At 40.1% G+C, this 23,093-nt stretch overlaps 1 protein-coding gene across 3 annotated transcripts in view; it reads right to left on the minus strand.

The window, feature by feature from the left end:
• The window catches only part of smurf2 (SMAD specific E3 ubiquitin protein ligase 2), a 297,299-nt gene extending 276,481 nt beyond the window's left edge, over positions 1 to 20,818 (minus strand). For all 3 annotated transcript variants that reach the window (XM_043715043.1, XM_043715044.1, XM_043715042.1), the window contains exon 1: positions 20,023 to 20,818. In XM_043715043.1, coding sequence (XP_043570978.1) covers positions 20,023 to 20,074 — 52 coding nt within the window. In that variant the 5' untranslated portion in view covers positions 20,075 to 20,818. The remainder of the gene's footprint in view (positions 1 to 20,022) is intronic.
• Between the last annotated feature and the right edge of the window lie 2,275 nt (positions 20,819 to 23,093).

Here is a 23,093-nt window from a genome sequence, read left to right on the forward strand (position 1 = left end):
TCCCCCCCCCCCCCGGCCCCACCCCTCCACCTTACTAGTTTAAATCCTCCCAAGCAGTTCTAGCAAATTTCCCTGCCAGTAGATTAGTCCCCTTCCAATTTAGGTGCAATCCATCCTTCTTCTACAAGTCACTTCTACCCCAAAAGAGATTCCAATGATCCAAAAATGTGAATCCTTCTCCCATATACCAGCTCCTCAGCCATGCATTCATCTGCTCTATCCTCCTATTCCTACTCTCACTAGCTCGTAGCACAGGGAGTAATCCAGATATTACTACCCTTGAGGACCTCCTTTTTAAGTTTCTGCCTAACTCTCTGTAATCTCCCTTCAGAGTCTCAACCTTTTCCGTTCCAATGTGGACAATGACCTCCTGCTGGCCCCTCTCCCCCATGAGAACATTCTGCACACTCTGAGAAATCCTTCTCCTGGCACCAGGGAAACAATACACCATTTTGCTTTTTCTCCGCTGGCCACACAAACGTCTGTCTGTACCTCGGACAACAGAATCCCCTAACACAATTGATCTCTTGGAAGCCAACGCACCCCTCGTTGCATTAGAGCCAGTCTCAATACCAGAAACTTGGCTGTTCGTGCTACGTTACCCTGAGAATCCGTTACCCCCTACATTTTCCAAAACACCATACCGGTTTGAAATGGGTATATCCACAAAAGACTCCTGCCCTAGGTGCCGACCTCACTCATCCTTCCTGGAGTTAACCCATCTATGTGACTGCATCTGAGACTTTCCCCCGTTCCTATAACTGCCATTCATCACATACTGTTGCTAATTCCTCATCGTTTCTATCGGTCTCTCCAACCAATCCACTCGATCTGATAAGATTTGCATCCAACAGCATTTATGGCAGATATAATCTGCAGTAACCCTTAAACTCTCTTTAAACTCCCACATCTGACAAGAAGTACATATCACTGCAAAGGCCATTTTTGCTCCTTCACAATCTACAGACACAGAAAATAACACCGTCTTGTTCCTCTACAAACACTGCCCAGGTTAAATTAATAGCTATGGCTTATATTTTAAGTTTAATCAAGAGACTTATCTCCAAAGACATAATCAAGAAAGAATCCACTATACTCACTACTGCAGCCTTTCTCTTGGACAGACTTAAAACAACAATTAACTTATCTGTTTCTGTGCTGTGAACTTCGCCAACAGTTCCTCCAAGATTAGTTGTGAATTTCACCGTTTGTTAATTTTCCCAGATGCACTCCGATGTCCAGTGATACACGAATTCAAACAGCAAAGGCGGTAACTGTGCAGGTTCTCGCTCTCTCCTGCACTGTCCTCACCATGAGCTTCCTTTGTCTGCTCTTCTCCCTTTTAAACTGCTTTTACTTTTTTTCTCCAAAGTTCCAAAACAATGCAACAGCATATAAAACAGTAATTGCTGCTCCTGGAATTCGAGGAAATCACCTCTAACACCTAAAATACCTCAAAAAAAAGAGAGCAGCTCTTACAGCCAGAAATTTTTCCCGTCTCCATCTTGGATTACCCAGAATCCTATGTCAAAGTATGTTCAGGTAAAAGTGAAATTACAGTCACATTTTATAAATTTCAAGTCTGTTACAGAGGTGATCTAATATGGCTTCTTCAAGAATAGTTCTCAAAGAGACTATATTGATCTACTGGCACAGTCTACCTCTTATTATGGAGTCTCTAGTGATGCCCCAATCTCTTTGTACCAGCCTAACATGGCAAACAGTAAAGTTTCTCACTCTACAAGAATAATCAAACATGGGTCAGAGATTTTTTCCTCCAGATTTCTGTTGATTGGAATGTTGAATCCTGAATAAGGTTCTCTTTATAAAAGTAATTACAAAAACATCAATTTCAAACACAGCTTAATTGCATTGAAGTCTTTTGATGACTTTTCTTTTATTAGCTAGCATTGACTGATTAATGTGCAGGTGCATGGTGATGTAGGGGAAGGGGACAATAGTGATAGGGAGAAGAGTTCACAATTACTGATTTCAAATCTAACATAGCATAGTGGAGTTGCAAATGCTTTTAACAAGTTGCACCAACTGTATTTACCCAAATGGCACATTGCAGCAGGCATAAAATTAGATTAATTTTCAATATTCCCCTTTTTCTTTTATCCAATGTGCACTTTGATTCTACTGTAATCTGGCATGAGGTTAACCAGTGAGGCAGGAGGATAATGGTCAGTAGCCTGGACAAATGAAAGGATATAAGTTAAGGTTTCAACCCTGGTTACTCTGCAGTGCCGCCTGGAGGAACCTATTTTGCATATAATGAGTGGGGTTTATTTGGAACCAGCTGCCCAGCATGGCAGTGGAAGTAGAGAACATGAATGATTTCATGAGCAAGTTGGATGGGTGATCAAACATATGCATTTAGAGAGCTACAGGGATAGACTGAAGGAATGAGAGTGTGACTGGACTGCTGTACAGATAGTCAGCACCGATTCCATAAGTTAATAAGCCTTCTGTGTCATCATGATCTAGCTTTGATGCAATGCCCCAACTCTCTGGCTCATGCATGAATAATGTCCACTTCAATGTGATAGCCAATGCCTATCAAACTACCCATCATGAACCAGCTATCAGAGAAAAAGAGGACAATTAAAAGGACAAAAATGTTAAATGATTCAGCGACATTTGCAAAGCCATTCATATAAAATTTAAACATTACTTTTCTGAAAATAATTTCCCATCTCATCCTCCCAGTCCACACGTTCCAAGCCTCTTAACTAGAAATGTGTCTCATGTAATAATCTCCAAAGCCATTACTATATTGCATATATCAAAAATTATATTTTTATATACATAAAAATCACTAATAAAATACATTTTGAATGTGCAATTTTGAAACTGTAATTAATGAAAATGCATTCCCTATTACACAATGAAATGAGTCTGTACAACACAATTAATAAACAAAATAAAAGTGGGTTGATTGCACAAATGTTTTATGCAATGCTGCAATAAACAATTGCGCACTGTCACAGAGATCCTGTGAAGAGCACAAATGACCCAAAAACAAATTGAATTTCTAGAAAAGGTTTTAAAATGGGCAGTCGTTTCTGTTTTTAAACTTGATTTTTGTTCTCGATTTGTAGCATAGCTTTACTTCCACAAAAACCGTTCCATCCAACTTGAAACATCTACAGTAGAAAATTAAAATCATGCATTGTTCACAACATAATTTCAGGTAGTAGCCGCAGCTGAATAATGAGGCTCAGTGGCCCTGGACTACAGAGATGTGGAAAATAAGTCAGTGTTGCTGTGCCTGATCATTACCTAATAAAATCAGCTGCAAAATATAGCTGTGGATATCAGGAGGGGACTAGATCAAATCTGGCATCAATGATTTCCTTCCCTTACTCCAAAGGTAAAAGCTTCTCATCAAAAAATGCTTTTGAATACAGAATGCGTACTTTGGCAAAGTGAAGAGGTTTGGCAAATTTGTTGGGTGTTGCATAACTAAAGCTGTATTAAAATTACTCCAAAAGCATGTGTAGAGTACATGACTTAAAATGCACATACCAAAGACTGAACCAATGACGCTAAACCTTGTCTAAAATCAAGGACATTCAAAAATAGAGAGACTGGAGTCAATTAAATAGAATTAGTCACAAGTCTAATCCAAATAACAAAATGGCATAAGAAATACAGAACAAATACAAATCGTGATTTGCAAGATAAGTAACAGACAAAGTGGCAGATTCATGCACTCTTCTATAAAAATGAAGATGTTACTAGTAAATAAATCCCAACTTGCTAGAGAAAACAGCATTTTGAGACTTCATTACAAAAACTTTGGAATTTTCAGGAAATCTGGTATTTGTTTGCTATGACTATCTCTCGTCTATCAGAAAATAATCTCACTGTATTATCAAATACTTGCCCCTAATTGTCTGCACACATCACTTCCTCCAAGTTATCTCATGTTCAAAACATCGACTCCCAGGAATACCCACTGTCACGCTACAATCTGCAGTGTTTTGACTAGTGAGTGTCTCTCAACCGCCTGTTTTTATCACAAATACTAACAATGCAGAAATATACTTGAAGTGCAGTTCTATTCAGTTTCCCCATACTCTGCTTACAAATTCCCATTCTTTCTGAAACATCATCTCTTGCTCTCCTGATCTCCCCCTAAGTGCACATATCCCAATAATGAAGGAGTTATTTTGAAGTGTAGTAGTTGCTTCTTTAATTTTTTTCATGCCAATTTGTAACTTATGCATATTCTTGATCTTTAAGTACTGATATAGTTCCTCCTTCAAGACTATAATAATCTTGCCACCTCCTATCATCACCCGTCTCTCGTTCCCACTCTTCTGCTGACACAGGCCTTTTGCTCATTACTCTTCCTTCTGTTTATCAGCAGTAGCTGGGCCCTCAGCCTCACACAAACTTCCAGCCTCTCTAATACCCTCTTGTTCTTTAAAATCACTTCTGACCAACTGTTTAAACATGACGTCCTTCAGCTCAGAATTCAATTTTTCTCATGTGCCTAAAATACTGAAAAATAGAGGACAAACGCAAGTTTACAAAAACAGAAATGACTGCCCATTTTAAAATATTAAAATACATCCAGCTATTACTATTTAACAGGATAGAATAGTAATTTAAAAGTAATTTAGTGGCAAAAGAAATGGTTAGCGTCAGTTTGAGCCAATCTTTGAGCCAGCTTGGAAAATTTTAAGAACAGAAGCTGAGGCTTTCTCTGTAAATATCACAACTGATAAAGCAAAATCATGTGTGATCTACCTTAGTAAAGAACAACACACAATGGACTTGCAGTACTTCGTTAATCATAGCTTTACAGAATTACAATAAGAACAACAGGACATGCAGTAAAGCACATACCTCCATCAAGCTGTCTGAACTCAGTGTTAAAACACAACATAAGACTTTTACACTTCTACTTGAACCTTTGTCCCATAAAATGTGTCAATAGAATTTACTATCAAGTGTTGATAATCAACAATATTCTAACTAAAACAACACATTTCTGAATCAATTTGTCCAAACACTCAAAATTAATAGATCCTACTTAAAAAAATCCAAGATTTTGCTCTGCATCTTCACCAAAACCTAATCAGTTCTTTCTTGGGTCATATCCCTCGTATTATGCTTTGTTGAAGTCGATAAAGTAATGCTTGAACTATTGTTTGTCTATTTGTCTGGGGAAAAAAAACCTTTTCCCAACCTTCAGCAGCGATGTATTTGCCATACAGTGTTTTAACTTAACCCTAATGGAATTCACACACCTGAATCGTGAGACAGTGGTGCCAGAATAACTAATTTTGAAAGAATGCAAAAACAAACAAACACTGGCATATCATTAGCAAATTCCTAAAACTAGCAGATCCTTCCCAGCTAATGAGTGGGGAGAGAGGAAGAAGGATAGGACAGAAACAAGGTTAAGGTTACAAACAAAGGAGTGAAAATCGTGCATAGAGAGGAGAATGGTAATTACAAATCTTTGCTGGCTCGCAATGAGTCTTAAGATCTTATAATTTGCATACATCTTGTGCAGTGGTGAGAAAAGAGCATGGGGGGACCAATTTTTTTCCATTTTGCATGTAGCCTTGTTTTGACAGTCAAGGATGCCCAGGATGGACATGACATCAGGGGAGTGGGAGGGGAGGTTGAGATGGCTGGCAACCAGAAGGTGGGGTTGATTCAAGGGCATAGATCATCCCCCACTTTTCCCTCTGCTACATTGATGACTGTATCAGTGCTGCCCTGTATTCCCATGAAGAGCTTGAACAGTTCATCTATTTCACCCGCACCTTCCACCTTGACCTCAAATTCACCTGCACCATCTCTGACATCTTCCTCCCCTTCCTGGACACCTCAGTCTCCATCTCTGGTAACCAACTCAGCACCAACATCTATTTCAAATGCACCAATTCCCATGCACCTCGACTACACCTCGTCCCACACCACCTCCTGCAAAAATACGTGATCCCATTCTCCCAACTCCTCCACCTTTGCCATATCTATTCCCAGGAGAGAGATTCCACTCGAGGAGTCCTCCTACTTGGTGGACTGTAATTTCCCCTCCCCCATGATCAACAATGCCCTCAACTGCATCGCCTCCATTTCCCACACCTCTGCCTTCAAACTCCTCCCCCCCAACCCGAACCACAAGGTCCTCACATTCCATCCCACTAATCTCCAAATCCAAAGCATCATCCTGCCACCATTTCTGCCACCTGCATTCTAATCCCACTATTAAAATGATATTTCCCTCCCACCCCGATCCACTTTCTGCAAGAATAATTTCCTGTGACTCCCTCATTAGGTCCACACTCCCCACCAACCTGCCCTTCAAACCTGGCACCTTTCCCTGCAGCCACAGTAGGTACAAAACCTGCCCTCACACCACCCCCTTACCTCTGTCCAAGGCCTCAAAAAGAATCATTTCAAATTCACAGAGATTCACCTGCATTTCCTCTAACCTGATTTATTGCATTGGTTGTCCCTGATGTGGTCTCTTCTACATGAGAGAGACCGAGCACAAATTCGTGAACCGGTTCAGGGAACACGTATGATCTGTTCACTGCAATCAACTCCACCTTCCGGTTGCCAGCCATTCCAATTCCCCCAACTTGTCCACTCTGGGCGTCCTCCACCGTCAAAATAAGGCCACATGCAAAGTGGAGGAAGAACACCTCATCTTCTGCCTCAAGAGCCTACAACCATATGACTGTAACGTAGAATTCACCAGCTTCCAAATCTCCCCATCCCCACCTCATCCCAGGTCCAGCCTTCCCTCTCTGCCCCGGCTTCCCGTGACTTGACCTAACCTGTCCATCTTCCTTCCACTTATTCGCTCCATCCTTCCCGCAGACCAATCACAATCACCTCCTACCTGCATCACTAGTTCTGATGAAAGGTTCCACCTGAAACATTGACACCCTTGCTCCTCTGATGTTGCTTGACCTGCTGTGCTTTTCCAGCTCCACACTTTATTGACTTTAATAAATACTTTGAGCAATGTCTACATCTTGCATTCAACAAACATGAGGTTTAAACTAACCAACTAAACACATATTAAAAAGGACTTTTTATTGCCCATTTGAAAAATACACCTTCCCACTCACTGTACTTCATTAGCAATCTATCTTTTAGTGAGGTGACCTAAATTCCAAAAGTTTAAAATCAGGAAACACAGAATGACCAAAAATCACCTAACCAGTCCTTCTGTAAAGTCTTTCAAAAATAACTCCTGCTTCGCCTTTATACCCAGGAGAAAGTTCTACTCAAATTCTAATTGATCGCCAAAGGCAACCAAACAAAAATCCCAGTGTCATTACTAAGCTTGTTTGGCATATTTTACCAAACATACTACAGTGACACAGATATACTTATGCCAAAATAGTTTAATTCTACACGATTTAATTCTTCACTTCAAATTTCTCCCAATGCATCTACCTCCAATAGCAGGTTTGAAAGAACTATATTATCTCAGTACTGGAAAGCTGAAATAGCTTTCCTTGGACAAACTGCCAGCCATTTTTCACAATTTAAGTAAACTATCATACATCCCATAATAACACTTCATGACAATTCTATGAAGAAAATAGATCTACAATGGGGTAACACCAACATTTTTGAGCTAATATTTATGGCCAACTCAGCTATTAGTAATTTGATAGTCTATCTACTTACACATTTCTACCACACAACCTCAACAGGAACAGTTGCATGATTTCTATTTGTTTCCATTATATTTATAGTAGAACATGGAAAGCCTTGACCAGGACATCAATCCAATGATGCAAATCGTAAAAACGCACATTTTCACCTTTCCTTTGTGCTTGCTCAGTAGTCCTCAAGGTCTCCTCTACTAGCCCCAAGACAAAAAAAAACATTTTTGAGTACATAGAGTTTTAGATTAGTGTCTTATCCACATGCACACACTGGAAAACTATCTTTGGCATTCAAATTATAATCTCAAACAGAGAAGCCTGTTCCAGCATCAGTGATCCAACTGCAAAGGCCATAAGATGCTCAGGTAAGGGTGGCATTTAAGCACATCTGGAATAGGACAAGAAACTAATGCCGCCCAGCTGCAACTCCATAACATGTATAACAGAGATCTTAAAAAGGTTCTTTTCCATTTGTTCACTCACTGATCCTGCATTTACTATTCATATTTATTGAAGATCACAGGATGCAGAGATCAGGACAGAAATCCACAACCATTGAAAACACAAGCTGGAAAATGCTATACATTCTCAAGAACAAAAATTTCCCCGTACAAACAAAATACAATAATATTACCAAATAAAAACATTGTGCATTATTCCACAGCATTCTTTGAAATGGGAACCCCAAAAACATTTAAAAATAAAAATTGCTAACAGGACATGAAGTTTATTAAAATATTAGTGGGCAGCACGGTGGCACAGTGGTTAGCACTGCTGCTTCACAGTGCCAGAGACCCAGGTTCAATTCCCGCCTCAGGCGACTGACTGTGTGGAGTTTGCACATTCTCCCTGTGTCTGCGTGGGTTTCTGCCGGGTGCTCCGGTTTCCTCCCACAGTCCAGAAATGTGCAGGTTAGGTGAATTGACCATGCTAAATTGCCAAGTGTTAGGTGATGGGGTAAATGTAGGGGAATGGGTCTGGGTGGGTTGCACTTCGACGGGTCGGTGTGGACTTGTTGGGCCGAAGGGCCTGTTTCCACACTAAGTAATCGAATCTAATCTATTCTCCTCACCAAGTTCTTCTTTTCCAAAAAAGATCAATTCCACGGCACAGTACAAATACCAGCTCCAAATATATCTCAACTAAAATAAATTAGTATTCAACATAAGGCTTGGCAGACTAGTCATTCAAGGCATGACATTTAGCTCAACCCTGTCATTATCAAACACACACTTACTCTAATTTCAAGCATGGTCACTAGTTACTGATCAATAGCATGTAACTTTAATGATTTTTCTCCTCCTCTGGGAGGAGATAAAATCCCTGCAACCAAGTTAACTGACATCAGCTTACATGCTTCAAACTAGGGATTGAGCACCAATGAATCCTGGTCTGAATGGTTCCACTACTCACCTGATGAAACTGCTGAAACATTGGCATATCTGAAGGATAACTTATGAATAAATTATCGCAATGCCAATGATAAATTTTGTTGCAATCCACTGGGACAAACGGAGATAATATGTTGGTGCATTGCCAACATAAACTATATGCCATCAGATGGCAGTTCCCTGAGTTTTTTTATTATATGTCACACTGCTTTATCAAATTCAGTAAAGAAGCTGGGTAGAGTAACAATAAAAATGGAACATTAGGATTTTACAAGACTATATATAGGATAATCTGTCTATTCCTCAACTTTGATACAATTACAAGGAGTCATCAGAACAACTCAACTGAACTGAAACTGCCAACCTTCAAAAAGCTAATTAAGACTTTTAATGAGTGAGTCAATAACTTGTTTTGGAAGCAAAACAGAGCTGCAATGTTTATGAATATAATTAGGTTGGGGTACATCAAAAGGCCCTTTTGGTCTCATTTTATCAAAATTACAACTCTACCATCTTTTCTTAACAATCTTAAACCATCCATTTAAAAGACAAACTAATCGGTTTAATGTCCTAACAGAAGAACAGCACCTTTTTAGTGTAGCAATCTAATGGCTTGATACAAAAATATGCAGTAGATAAGCTCGGATCAGCACTGGAATCCCCAAACTTTTATACTCAGAGGTGACAGCACAACTGAATCACCCAGTCTCGCCATTACTGAGAAAACCTGACATCCTGTGATACAGATACATGCTGCAGGCTTTCACCAAGAAATTTCATTTTTTCTCAATGCTTTAAGATAATCTTAATTAAATAAATTGGGAGGATCCAATAGGCTATTTTATCAAAGAGTACAATAGTTTTGTTTGCACAGAAAAATGATGTTAAAGTAAAGAAAATCTATCTTCCCCCACACTTACAAGTCACCACAATAACTGGACAACTTAGGTTAATTCCTTCTTTCACAAGATGTGTGGATATTTGTATTTACAAAAAAAAAAATTAGAATTTATTCTTTGCTCAAGGTGACAAACGGCAAAACTACTCATTTAAAAGTAAAGCCAAAGTCTATATATTCACTAATTCCTGAACACCAAAGACACCAAGATAGAAGAGGACAAAATAATGGTCTCCTTTGATATTAAAGCCCTTTTCACATCAATTAACATCGATCTAGCCAAAGAAACACTGGCATCACTACTAGGAAAACAGGACCACAGACACCAGACAGCACCAACTTCATCAGCAAAGATAACATCCTCAAGCTAGTGGGCCATGCCTCACCACCCACTTCACATTCAATAACAAAACCTAGAAACAAGTCATCGGAACACCTATGGGATCACCAATATCAGGGCTCATAGCAGAAGCAGTAATGCAGAGTCTTGAACAAGCTGCCCTTCCATCTATCCAACCCAAACTTTGGGTCTGCTATGTCGATGACACCTTTGTCATCACAAAATGGAACAAATGAGAGGAAATGTCCAAAACCATCAACAATATCCTGCCAGGCATAATTTTTTTTTTTAAAAAAGGAGAACAACAACAGATTCTCACTCATAGACACACAGTTGTAAGTACAGCTTCAAACCAGCATCTATAGAAAAACAACACACATGGACCAAATACTTAACTTCAAAAGCAATCATCCCAATACCCACAAACAGAGCTGCATCAAGATATTATTTCAATGAACTACATCACACTACAGCACCCAAGAACTACAAAAAGAATATCTATAAAACATTTTCAAGAAAAATGGGTAGCTGAAAAAGTGTTGCTGGAAAAGCGCAGCAGGTCAGGCAGCATCCAAGGAACAGGAGAATCTACGTTTCGGGCATAAGCCCTTCTTCAGGAATGAGGGTTCATCCCTTGTGGTTGGAGGGTTCCTAGGCTCTTCCTCCAACCGTCGTGTTGCTATGGTCTGGCGATGGAGGAGTCCAAAGACATGCATGTCCTTGGTGGAGTGGGAGGGGGAGTTGAAGTGTTGAGCCACAGGGTGGTTGGGTTGGTTGGTCCGGGTGTCCCAGAGGTGTTCTCTGAACCGTTCCTCTTACAAAGAAAAATGGGTACCCAATAAACACAATCCGCCGATTCCTCAGAAACCAACCCAAACAAGCAGACACAACGCAACCAAAAACTATAGCCAAGTTACCTTACATCGAAGACATATCAGAGGAAATGAATTCCTGACTACTCAGACCCCTTGGCATCATGGTAGCCCACAAACCTATCACACTTAAAATAGTGACTAATGAACCTAAAGGATCCATTGGATATTACCAGCAAAACTATCATTTACAAGATACCATACAAGAACTGTAGAAAACACTACATTGGACAAACTAGCAGGAAGCTTACCACCAGGATACATGAACATCAACTGGCCACCAAAAGACAGTAGCCACTATCACTAGTTTCTATACATACAGACAAAGAAGGACACCACTTTGACTGGGACAACACATTCTAAGACAGGCGCAACAAAGACATGCACGAGAATTTTTAGAGGCATGGCATTCTAACCAAACTCCAATAAGCACATCGAGTTAGACACTATCTATCTTCCCTCGACAAAAAGAACCAGAAATGACATCACCCACCTTAAGAAACCAAGACCTATAAATAGAGAGCAGGACATGCTACCAGCACTTCATCAGAGACTCTTACTGATGATGTTACCTCGTATGGTGACGAAACATCTGAAAATAAACCTTCAAGCTCAGCAAGCTAACTTACATACTTATCAACCTGAGCTACAAACCTTTTCAAAAATATTCACTAACTATAAACTAGTGCTAAGTGTAAACATGACAACGCTGCTATTATCAGTAACCCAGGTATCCTTGGTTGATAACTTTACTCACTGCAAAACACAAGTTACTGCATATTTGGCATACACAACAAGTGTGTTACAACACAAGTCCAGAGTCTTCAACATACAAATCAAACTGACACTTCAGGCTGAGCACTGGCAGAACTGCTATCATTTAGACTAAGGATTATGGCAAGGTCCTAACAAGTATAGAAATTCTCAAGGCAATATTTAGTTTTTTCCATATAATAGACAACACTTATCCATCAACTAACACCTAAAAAAAGATGATCGAGTCATTTATTTAATTATTCTTTATGAAACTTTGCTGTGTACAGATTGGTTTCTTACAGCACAACAGTGACTACACTTCAAAAGTTCATTAGCTATAAAATGCATTTAATTGGACAGCCTGAAGTTGCAAAATGTGCTAAATTATTTTTCTTCAACATTTTGGGTCAACAGTATTTTTATGACAAGCAAACATACTCCACCCTCCAAAAGTAAAATAACTCCATAATGACTATTCAAATAACTTGAAATATTACGCATCAATCCAATATTAAAGCAAAAACCAGACTGAAACAAAGCATCATTTGATGCTCCATTATTTATACCCTTCAAGAAGTTAGAAGTACATACTGTAGGAACAGAACAGCTGTTAAATTATTTACTTCATTCAAGGAAAGTCAAAATAAATTGGTCATACCTAGCTAGGGATGAGTTCAGTTCTTTTTCACTTCAAAAAGGAGAACATTCCACCACTTTATGTACATTATCTTTATTTTCTCATCAACTTTCTCTTTCACTCAATTTGCTTAATCATAATGTAATTTATCTCAGTATCATCATTCTAGCTCCTCTATTAAGAAGCATCTTTGCATGTTTTACAGAAAAACATGGATAAAACAGTTCAGACCAATCACACCAATGTTTATTCCCCCATGAAAAACTGTATTAATCCTATGTGCCTTGTGAATTACTCTTCCCTTGTTCATTCAATGATAGGGCCATGGAAAATGTTGCCAAGTAAACAGACCTAGCAGTGTAGGTGCATAGTTCGTTCAAAGTGGAGTTGCAAGTAGGCAGGGTGGTGAAGAAGGCATCTTTTTCAGCCAAAGTCTTTTTCCCAGGTTGGGGGAACCCAAAACTAGAGGATATAGGTTTAAGATGAGAGGGGAAAGATTTAAAAAGGACTCGAGAGATAACCTTTCATAAAGAGGCTGGTGCGTGTATGAAACAGGCTACCAGAAGAAATGTTGAAGGCGGCGACGATTACAACGTTTGAAAGTCATCTGGATGGGTTAATGAATAGGAAGGGTTGAGAAGGATATGGACAATATTGGACTACGCCAAACTAGGATGTCTGGTCGGCATGGATGAGTTGAACCGAACAGTCTATTTCCATGCGGTATGACTCTATAACAAGCTGTATGGCCCACTTCTATACTGAAACAATTATTTTAGATTCTACAAATCAGACGTCTTCAAATTGATTTTCAGAGTCACCCTCTGCTTAAAATGGGGCCATACTAGGTTAGCTGTCTAACACAAATAAATCTTCCTCAACTGCACTAAATATGATTTGCAAGTAAGTTTTGTTTTTCTAACTGGAAGCAAGACACTTTCGTTTCTAAAAAAAAGGAAAGAAAACACGCATAAAATGTAGATCACCTGAAGAAAGTTTCTCCCATACATTTGTATGCATTACTTATTATAGGTAGATGATGAATCATCACATGACATCTTAGGGAAATCAGGAGGGCAAAAAGACATGAAATAGCTTTGGCAAATAGGGTTAAGGAGAATTCAAAGGGATTTTATAAACACATTAAAGGACAAAAGGGTAACTAAGAAGAGAATAAGGCCCCTCAAAGATCAGCATGACAGCCTAGGTGAGGAACTACAGGAGATAGGGGGAAATACTAAACAAGTATTTTGCATCAGGGTGTACTGTGCAGAAGGACATGGAAGGTATAGAGTGTGGGGAAGTAGATGGTGACATCTTGAAAAAAAGTCCATATTACAGAAGAGATGGTGCTGGATGTCTTGAAACACATAAAATTGGATAAATCCCCAGGACCTGATCACATGTACCCTAGAACTCTGTGGGAAGCTAGAGAAGTGATTACTGGGCCTCTTGCTCAGATATTTGCATCATCAATAGTCACAAGTGAGGTGTCGGAAGACTAGAGGTTGGCTAACGTGATGCCAAAGGTGGAAAGGAAAAGCCATGGAACTATAGATCAGTGAGCCTGAAATCAGTGGTGGACAAGTTGTTGGAAGGAATCCTGAGGGATAGGATTTACACATATTTGGAAAAGCAAGGACTGATTAGAAATAGTCAGCATGGCTTTGTCCATGGGAAATCATGTCTCACAAACTTCATTAAGTTTTTTGAAGAAGTAACAAAGAGGATTGATGAGAGCAGAGCGATAGCCATAATCTAGGTGGACTTCAGTAAGACGTTCGACAACGTTCCTCATGGTAGACTGGTCAGCAAGGTTAGATCTCATGGACACAGGCAAAACTAGCCATTTGGATATAGAACTGGCTCAAAAGTACAAGACAGAGGATGGCAGAGGGTTGCTTTTCAGATTAGAGGCCTGTGACAAGTGGTGAGCCACAAGAATCGATACTTGGTCCACTGCTTTTCATCATTTATATAAATGCATTGGATGTGAACATAGGAGGTATAGTTAGTAAATTTGCAGATGACACCAAAATTGGAGGCATAGTGGATAGCGAAGAAGAATACCTCAGAGTACAGTGGGATCTTGATCAGATGAGCCAATGGGCTGAGTGGCAGATGGAGTTTAATTTAGATAAATGTGAGGTGCTGCATTTTGGAAAAGCAAAATCAAAGCAGGACTTATACACTTCATGGTAAAGTCCTGGGGAGCGTTGCTGAACAAAGAGACCTTGGAGTGCAGGTTCATAGATCCTTGAAAGTAAAGGTGACAGATAGAGTCACAGATAGTGAGGAAGGCGTTTGATATGCTTGCCTTTATTAGTCAGAGCACTGAATATAGTGGTTGGGAGGTCATGTTGCAACTGTACAAGACATTGGTTAGGGCACTGTTGGAATACTGCATGCAATTATGGTCTCCTTCCTATCAGAAGGATTTTGTAAAACTTGAAAGGATTCAGAAAAGATTTTAAAGGATGTTGCCAGGTTGGAGGATTTGAGCTATCGGGAGAAGCTGAACAGGCTGGGGCTGTTTTCCCTGGAGCGTCGGAGGCTGAGGGGTGACCGTATAGAGGTTTATAAAATCATGAGGGGCATGGATAGGACAAATAGACAAAAAGTCTTTTCCCTGCGGTGGGGGAAACGTAGAACTAGAGAGCATAGGTTTAGAGTGAAAGGGGCTAAGATATAAAAAGGAACCTAAGGGTCAACTTTTTCACACAGTGTGTGGTGCATGTATAGAATGAGCTGCCAGAGAAAGTGGTGGAGGCTGGTACAATTACAGCATTTAAAAGGCATCTGGATGGGTAGATGAATAGGAAGGGTTTGGAGGGATATGGGCCAAGTGCTGGCAAATAGAACTAGATTAGGTTAGGACATCTGGCCGGCATGGACAAGTTGGACCAAATGGTCTGTTTCCATGCTGTACATTTCTCAGACTCTATCTTGCAAAATTTTACACTTACAACTCACCTGTAATATTTGGAAACAACAAGTTTACAAAACAACTCCAAAAACAGTAAAATTGCCAATTTTAAGTAACAAAAAACTTCCCTGGATTAAGCAAAAACTCAGTTTACTGGAAAGCAAGAGAACTGGAATCATGCCAATTTTAATCCACTCAAATCATAGGATAATGAGGCCAACTGTTGCACTCCAATACTCCTGCTGCCAAATTCAAGATCTGTTAATTGAGAGTTTTGAAGTTCCAGATGATCTTCGTCATCTACTATAGGATTCACTTCTTAATGATTTACAGTTCTAGAAGAACTGGGAACTCTATAATGCATAATGAGAGACAGAGTTTGGACATTGAAGGTCTGCTAGCCACTTAATTATCGTCGTCATCATCTTGTTACCAAGAAAAACGCACACTTCCAGCAATGATAATTGAATAATTGGGGCAGGAAGTCTGGATGATTTTTCCCCTCCCTCACCCCAGAGAACAACTGTAGTGTGATCATATGAAATATCCTGGTTGAGATCACCTAACTGACCAAAGATAGATATTTGAACCTGACAGCTTCCTAATCTGTATGATTTACCGCAGGGTTAAAAAACTTACTGAGCCAAAGAAAATCAGGAGAATCTGCTAAATGTTTAAAAGTAAATATCGCTGATTTCATTTAGGTTCACAAGCAGCATGTCATCAGTTAGCTTCACAGACTTCAGTAAGCATGTCCAAGGGTTGCACTTTTGCTGTCACATAGTACCACTTTTATCATTTTAAGACTTAACTAACTTATTCCAAGCGAGTCAAAGTAATGCCTTCCCTGCAACAAACCCACTGTTTCCAAAGATTGTTGCTTCAAATAAAGCTGCAACTAGTGCTCATTGTCTCTTATAAATGCAAACTTGAAGACACCAGGAGTTAGCATGAAATGAAACTCTGCCCAAATTATGTGAAAATTTGTAAATGTATGTCAAATGCAAATTCATTTCCAAAATGAATCACAAAAGATGAATCACTGACAAACGTGGATCCAATGGTTTTACTTGACATTCGACCTGGAAGATACAATTTGAAATAGGATGAAGCTCTTAAAAAAAAAATGTAAATCAAAGTATTATGCCTACTATATAGAATTGGTGCAACTAAAGTTAGATTTCAGAAACACAAAAACAAAATACCTCCAATGTATCTGGACCAATAAGTAATAACATAGGACATACTAACTGGGTAATCCACAGTAGATATTCAACTTTTCCTCCGACTTTAAATGGCCCTCTGTCCTTCCAATTAACATGCATTGTTCTCACATAGAAAACATGCCCCCACATTTTGCCAATGCGGCTTCTAGCAAGCAGACTGAGATTAAGAATTTATTAGACAATGTAGAGTCATAGTTTCAGAGATAGAAACAGACCATTCGGTCCAATTAGCCCATGCTGACCATGTACCCAAACCAACTAGTCCCATTTGCTCGTATTTGACCCACCTCCTTCCAAATCCTTCCACGTACTTATCCAAATGTTGTAACTATACCTGCATTAACCAGGCAGGAATGGTGGGACTACCTTACGCTGAAAGACTGGAGCAACTAAGCTTGTATACCCTTGAGTTTAGAAGACGGAGAGGGAATCTGATTGAGACATAAGATTATTAAAGGATTGGACACTCTGGAGGCAGGAAACATGTTTCCGCTGATGGGTGAGTGCCGAACCAGAGGACACAGCTTAAAAATACGGGGTAGACCATTTAGAACAGAGATGAGGAGAAACTTCTTCACCCAGAGAGTGGTGGCTGTGTGGAATGCTCTGCCCCAGAAGGCAGTGGAGGCCCAGTCCCTGGATTCATTTAAGAAAGAGTTGGATAGAGCTCTCAAGGATAGTGGAATCAAGGGTTATGGAGATAAGGCCGAAACAGGATACTGATTAAGGATGATCAGCCATGATCATATTGAATGGTGGTGCAGGCTCGAAGGGCAGAATGGCCTACTCCTGCACCTATGGTCTATTCCTCTGCCAGTTCATTCCACATACAGACCACTCTGTAAAAAGGTTTCCCAGGTCCTTTTTAAGGCGCGAGGAGAAAGATTTTAAAATATGCCCTCCTAGTTTAGGACTCCCCCACGCTAGGGAAAAGATCCTTGCTATTCACTTTATCTATGCCCCTCAAATTTTATAAATCTCTACAAGGTCACTCCTCAGTCTCCAACTATGCAGTGAAAATAACTCCAGCCTATCCTTATAATTCTAACTATCCATTCCCAGCAACATCCTGGTAAATCTTTTTTGAACACTCTCCAATTGAATAATATCCTTCCTATAGCAGAGTGACCAGAAATGTACACAGGAGTCTAGAAGAGGCCTTAACAACCTCAACAATGACATCCGACTCCTATACTCAAAGGTCTGAACAATGAAGGCAAGTGTGCTAAACACCTTCTTAACCACCCTGTCTACATGTGATGCAAATCTCAAAGAATTATGTAACTGAACCCCTAGGCCTCTCTGTTCTACTACAGGGCCTTACTATTATTTGTGAAAGTCCTGCCTTTGTGTGTTTTACCGAAATGCATTTATCCAAATTAAACTCCATCGGCACTCCTCAGCCCATTGGCTCAATTGACCAATTTTAGATAACCTCCTTCACTGTCCACTGCACTACCAATTTTGGCATCATCTGCAAACTTACTAAACATGTCTCCTAAATTCTCATCCACATTTATTCAGTACAGTTATATAAACAAAGAAAATTATGCACACATTGTCAGTACTTTTTCCACTTTATTGCTCATGTCCATACTTCTATTCAATAGTACTTAGTTCAGTCAGATTCTTGTTTGAGCAATGTCATGAAGAGACGCAAGGACATACTCTCATACTGGAACAATACTGTTGCTATCTTTTGGATAAGGATTTAAATCAGGTGGATTGCTCTAATCTGAGCAGAAGAGATCCTTGGGCATCCCGATCACATTTACCCTTCAACCAACACCACTAATAACAGTGACACGAGTGTACAATTCTGCAAAATGCTGAAAATCTGAAATTAAAAAACAGAAAATGCCATAAATTCTCAGAATGGCAGGCGACATCTGTGGACTAAGAAATAGCATTGATATTTCAGACTGATGATAATTCATTAGAAATAGTCCAAGATCATCAATCTGAAACCATAACTCTGTTTCTGTATCCACTCTGTTTCTGTTGCTGAGCATTTACAGCATTGCTTTTTGCTGTTACACTTCCCAATACAACAACATTGATGAAATTTCTAAAGTGAAGCATAGTTATACCTCTGTAATATACTATAGAATGGGAAATGTTTTTGGAAGTGCTGTTACTGTTGTTAGCATAGCATTGTCCAATAAATAGAAAATTAAAGACCAGACTATGCTTTCAGAGCACTGGTTGAGTAAAGATCATTGGCCATAATACATACTCTCTGCTCCTCCTTCAAACAGTATCCAAGGATCTATTAAAACAACCCAGCCAGCATGCAAGACCCAAGGTTTAATATCTCCTCCAAATGTTTTGCTAGCACTACTTCTCTGCTGTACTGAATGATATGCAAAAGTATGTGATGGACCTTTAATCTACAACCTTCTTAGTCAGAGGTAAGTGTATTATCTTTCAGCCAAGCTCACACAAAGCATGAGCTAATGGAAATGCTAAGAAGCACAAGTATATTTTTCACAATAAGCATTTTCTAAAAAAAAATTTATATATCACTTCCTATTTTGAATCAACCCTATTCTTAATGTTAAATGCTATTTTGCCATAAACTTTCCTGAAACTAAGCTCCAGTTTCATCTAATATCATATTTTCACTGTGAAGTCCATGGACATAAAATAAAAATATAGACACAGTGCAGTAATAGCACAAGGCAACAAAAATAAACTTTTGAACTTTTGCCAAGTTTGCTGTTTGGAAGGGTAGGAACATCAACACAAGTGGATTAACAAAATACAGCAACTCTCAAGACCTCTTGATCTCACACATTGCCACATTATAAACATGCCATGTATGCAAATCGGAGAGAGGGGGTGGTAGGAACAGACAGGCTGTTTCAAAGCCAACCCCTGCCCCCCTCATTACAGGAATAAACTCAACAACCGAGAGTTTACTTTGCCAGGCCTAAGACGTATTACAAGCATCGAAACCTCCAAACAGAAACAGGAATTTCCTGGTTATAAAATCATCCGAGGGCACAACCTCTCTCTAAGTCCAGATACAGAAAAGAAGAAAAAAAATACAAATTTCAAAAAGCAAAATCTGCCAGTTAAAAAACTCATTCAAGTTCAACCACACTTCTGTAAAGAAAAAGTGTACAAATAACATGACTTATTTGGCCGCTCGGGATTGGGGGTGGGGACAAAGGAGAAGGAAACCACTAGAAACAAAACAATCTTTCCATTCACAAATCATTTAAAATAAAGGGAAAATGAAAGGGTCTATTTAAAGCACCAGGTCTTTATAACGCACTGTGTACATTATATATGAGTGTGCAATTCACAGCTTCTTACCTGTTAGACGTAACTTGACTGGCCCGTTCCTCCTGGCTCCTTGATTAGACATGTTCCCGAATGCTTGTTTTTTTTTGTTTTTATATTTTTAACTGAGGTTTAATTCCTGCTGCTGCTAACGGTGATGGTATCTCCCGTTCGCCAGCAGCCGCCGCCGCTTTTCCCCCCTTTCCCCGAACGAACAATGATGGCCTCCTCCAGCCCGGTGGCCCGGATGTGCATAGCCCACACTCACCAACGGACGGCCACAAAAAAAATCGATCAAAATAAAAAAACAAACATTATTTACCTCAGGAAATTTAAAAAAAACAACTCCCCTCCTCTAATGCGCCGAAACAAAAATCAAATTTGCACTTTTCTTCTAGATTTTTCTGTCTCCCTTCGCTTCCTCAGACCGTCTCGATCAGGGCAACTAGACTCTCCCCTTTCTCTGTGCCTCGGTTCACATCTTCGAATACAGCTCAAGATTGATCTCTTGCCGAGGTATATTGTTATTTTGTCGAAGGTTCGAATCCAGTCGATAGGTTGTTGCTCTGCTTTCTTCCTTTATTGTTGAGAGTATTTCCACCCACAGAAAATCCACGCATAAACGACAGAGAGGAGAGGTTCAGGGCTACTTTAGAGCAGCAAAAAGTTGTCAGTGATACTTTTTTTCTTTTTTTAAGGCTGAAATTGCTGCTTTCTTCTCTTTTCTCGCTTCCTTGGTCGAAGTCCTCTTCAGGGCTTCTCGACTGAAAGCCAGAACACAGTTCTTGCTGACATCACCTTTGTGCTCCCTCCCTCTTGTCAGTCTACAGCTCCTCCTGCTCGGGTCGAAAGAACAAGGCACTCGAGAAATAGCACCAAGGAAACTTCACCAGCAGGGCACTATTAGTAAATATGATCCAGCCATGCCTGTAAATTTGTCAGAGCTTGACATCGGATTGTTCAGTTTACGAAATGCATAGTCTATCGATATGAAATCCACGATTAAAATGAAATGAACTAGTCACTGAGTGATACAGCACACAAAAAGCCCATTCATCCCATCGACACCGTGCTGCCTCTTTTGTGGAGTTACCTAATTAATCACATTCCCCTGGTGTTCCCCCATACCTGTTATTGCCCTCCACTCCCAAGTATTTAGCCAATTCTCTTTTGAATGTTATTACTGAATCAACATTTCAGGCAGTGCATTGCAATGTCGCTAAGTTGAAAAATATAGTTACCCCTTGGGATCTCAGTTATTTTTGCCAGTCACCTTAATTCTGTGTCCTCAAGTTGCCGATCGTTCTGCAACTGGAAATAATTTTTTCTATTTACTGTATCATAACTACGATTTTGAATCAATATTTTGTCAGGTTTTTAACTGTCCAACTCATTAAAAACTTCGCAAGGACAGTAGAAATTCAGGGGCACATTAAAGCAAACATCAGTTTAAAAAACGTTCTTGTGAAACTAATGGGTCCAAAAGCTGAAAAGTGTCCTGGAGCTTATACCTTGCATCCGAGGGTCTTAGAAGAGGTAGCTGCAGAAATAGAGTTTGCATTGGTTGTAAATTTCCAGAATTCTCTAGATTCTGGGGAATTGTTGAAGGAGCTGATGAAAGAGCAGCACTGGGAAAGCTAGTGCTTCCAAATAAACCTGTTGGACTATAACCTGGTGTGAAAATCATAATACAATCAACCTGAGTCAACTGTATTTATAGGTTCATGATGTCTCTGATCGTGTTTTTGGGATCCTTAAGGGGGAGGGGGAGCAGCCCCAAGTCGTTTAAGGCAGAAATTCAGGGAGCTAGGATAGAAGCTTAGAGCTAGGACGAACAGAGTTGTTGTCACTGGTTTGTTGCCCGTGCCACGTGCTAGTGAGGCGAGGAATAGGGAGAGAGAGGAGTTGAACAAGTGGCTACAGGGATGGTGCAGGAGGGAGAGTTTTGGTTTCTTGGATAATTGGGGCTCTTTCTGGGGTAGGTGGGACCTCTACAAGCAGGATGGTCTTCATCTGAACCAGAGGGGTATCAATATCCTGGGGGTGAAATTCGCTAAGGCTATTGGGGTGGGTTTAAACTAATCCAACAAGGGGTTGGGAACCAAAATTCCAGCAACATATTTTTAAGCTCTGATCTCCAGCATCTGCAGTCCTCACTTTCTCTCAACCAAAATTGTAGTTCAAGTATAGAAAAGGTTGAGAGTAGGGAGGTCCAAAATCAAGTTTCAGGGACACAAAATGGCACCGGCAAGCAAGAAGTTGGTTTGAAGTGTGACTACTTCAATGCCAGGAGCATCCAGAATAAGGTGGGTGAACTTGCAGCATGGGTTGGTACCTGGGACTTCGATGTTGTGGCCATTTCGGAGACATGGATAGAGCAGGGACAGGAATGGTTATTGCAGGTTCCAGGATTTAGATGTTTCAGTAAGAACAGAGAAAATGGTAAAAGAGGGGGAGGTGTGGCATTGTTGGTCAAGGACAGTATACCACTGGGCCAGAGTTACAGCTGGGGAAAAGACAATTATGCAATTAGGCAAGATTTAGGAAGTATAGGATGGGGAAGGAAACTGCAAGGGATGGGCACATTAGGAATGTGAAGCTTATTCAAGGAAAAGCTCCTGAGTGTCCTAGATAAGTATGTACCTGTCAGGCAGGGAGGAAGCTGTAGAGCGCGGGAGCCGTGGTTTATGAAGGAAGTGAAATCTCTGATCAAGAGGAAGAAGAAGGCTTATGATAGGATGAGATATGAAGGCTCAATTAGGGCACTTGAGGGTTACAAGGTAGCCAGGAAGGGCCTAAAAAGAGAGCTCAGAAGAGCCAGGAGGAGACATGAGAAGTTGGCGGATAGGATCAGGGTAAACCCTAAGGCTTTCTATAGGTATTTAAGGAATAAAAGAATGATGAGAGTAGGTTTAGGGCCAGTCAAGGATAGTAGTGGGAAGTTGTGTTGGAGTCAGAGGAGATAGGGGAAGCACTAAATGAATATTTTTCGACAGTATTCACTCTAGAAAACGACAATGTTGTCGAGGAGAATACTGAGATACAGGCTACTAGACTAGGTGGGATTGAGGTTCACAAGGAAGAGGTATTAGAAATCCTGCAGA

The sequence above is a fragment of the Chiloscyllium plagiosum genome, chromosome 24 (genome assembly GCF_004010195.1).
Source record: "Chiloscyllium plagiosum isolate BGI_BamShark_2017 chromosome 24, ASM401019v2, whole genome shotgun sequence".
NCBI classification, from domain to species: domain Eukaryota; kingdom Metazoa; phylum Chordata; class Chondrichthyes; order Orectolobiformes; family Hemiscylliidae; genus Chiloscyllium; species Chiloscyllium plagiosum.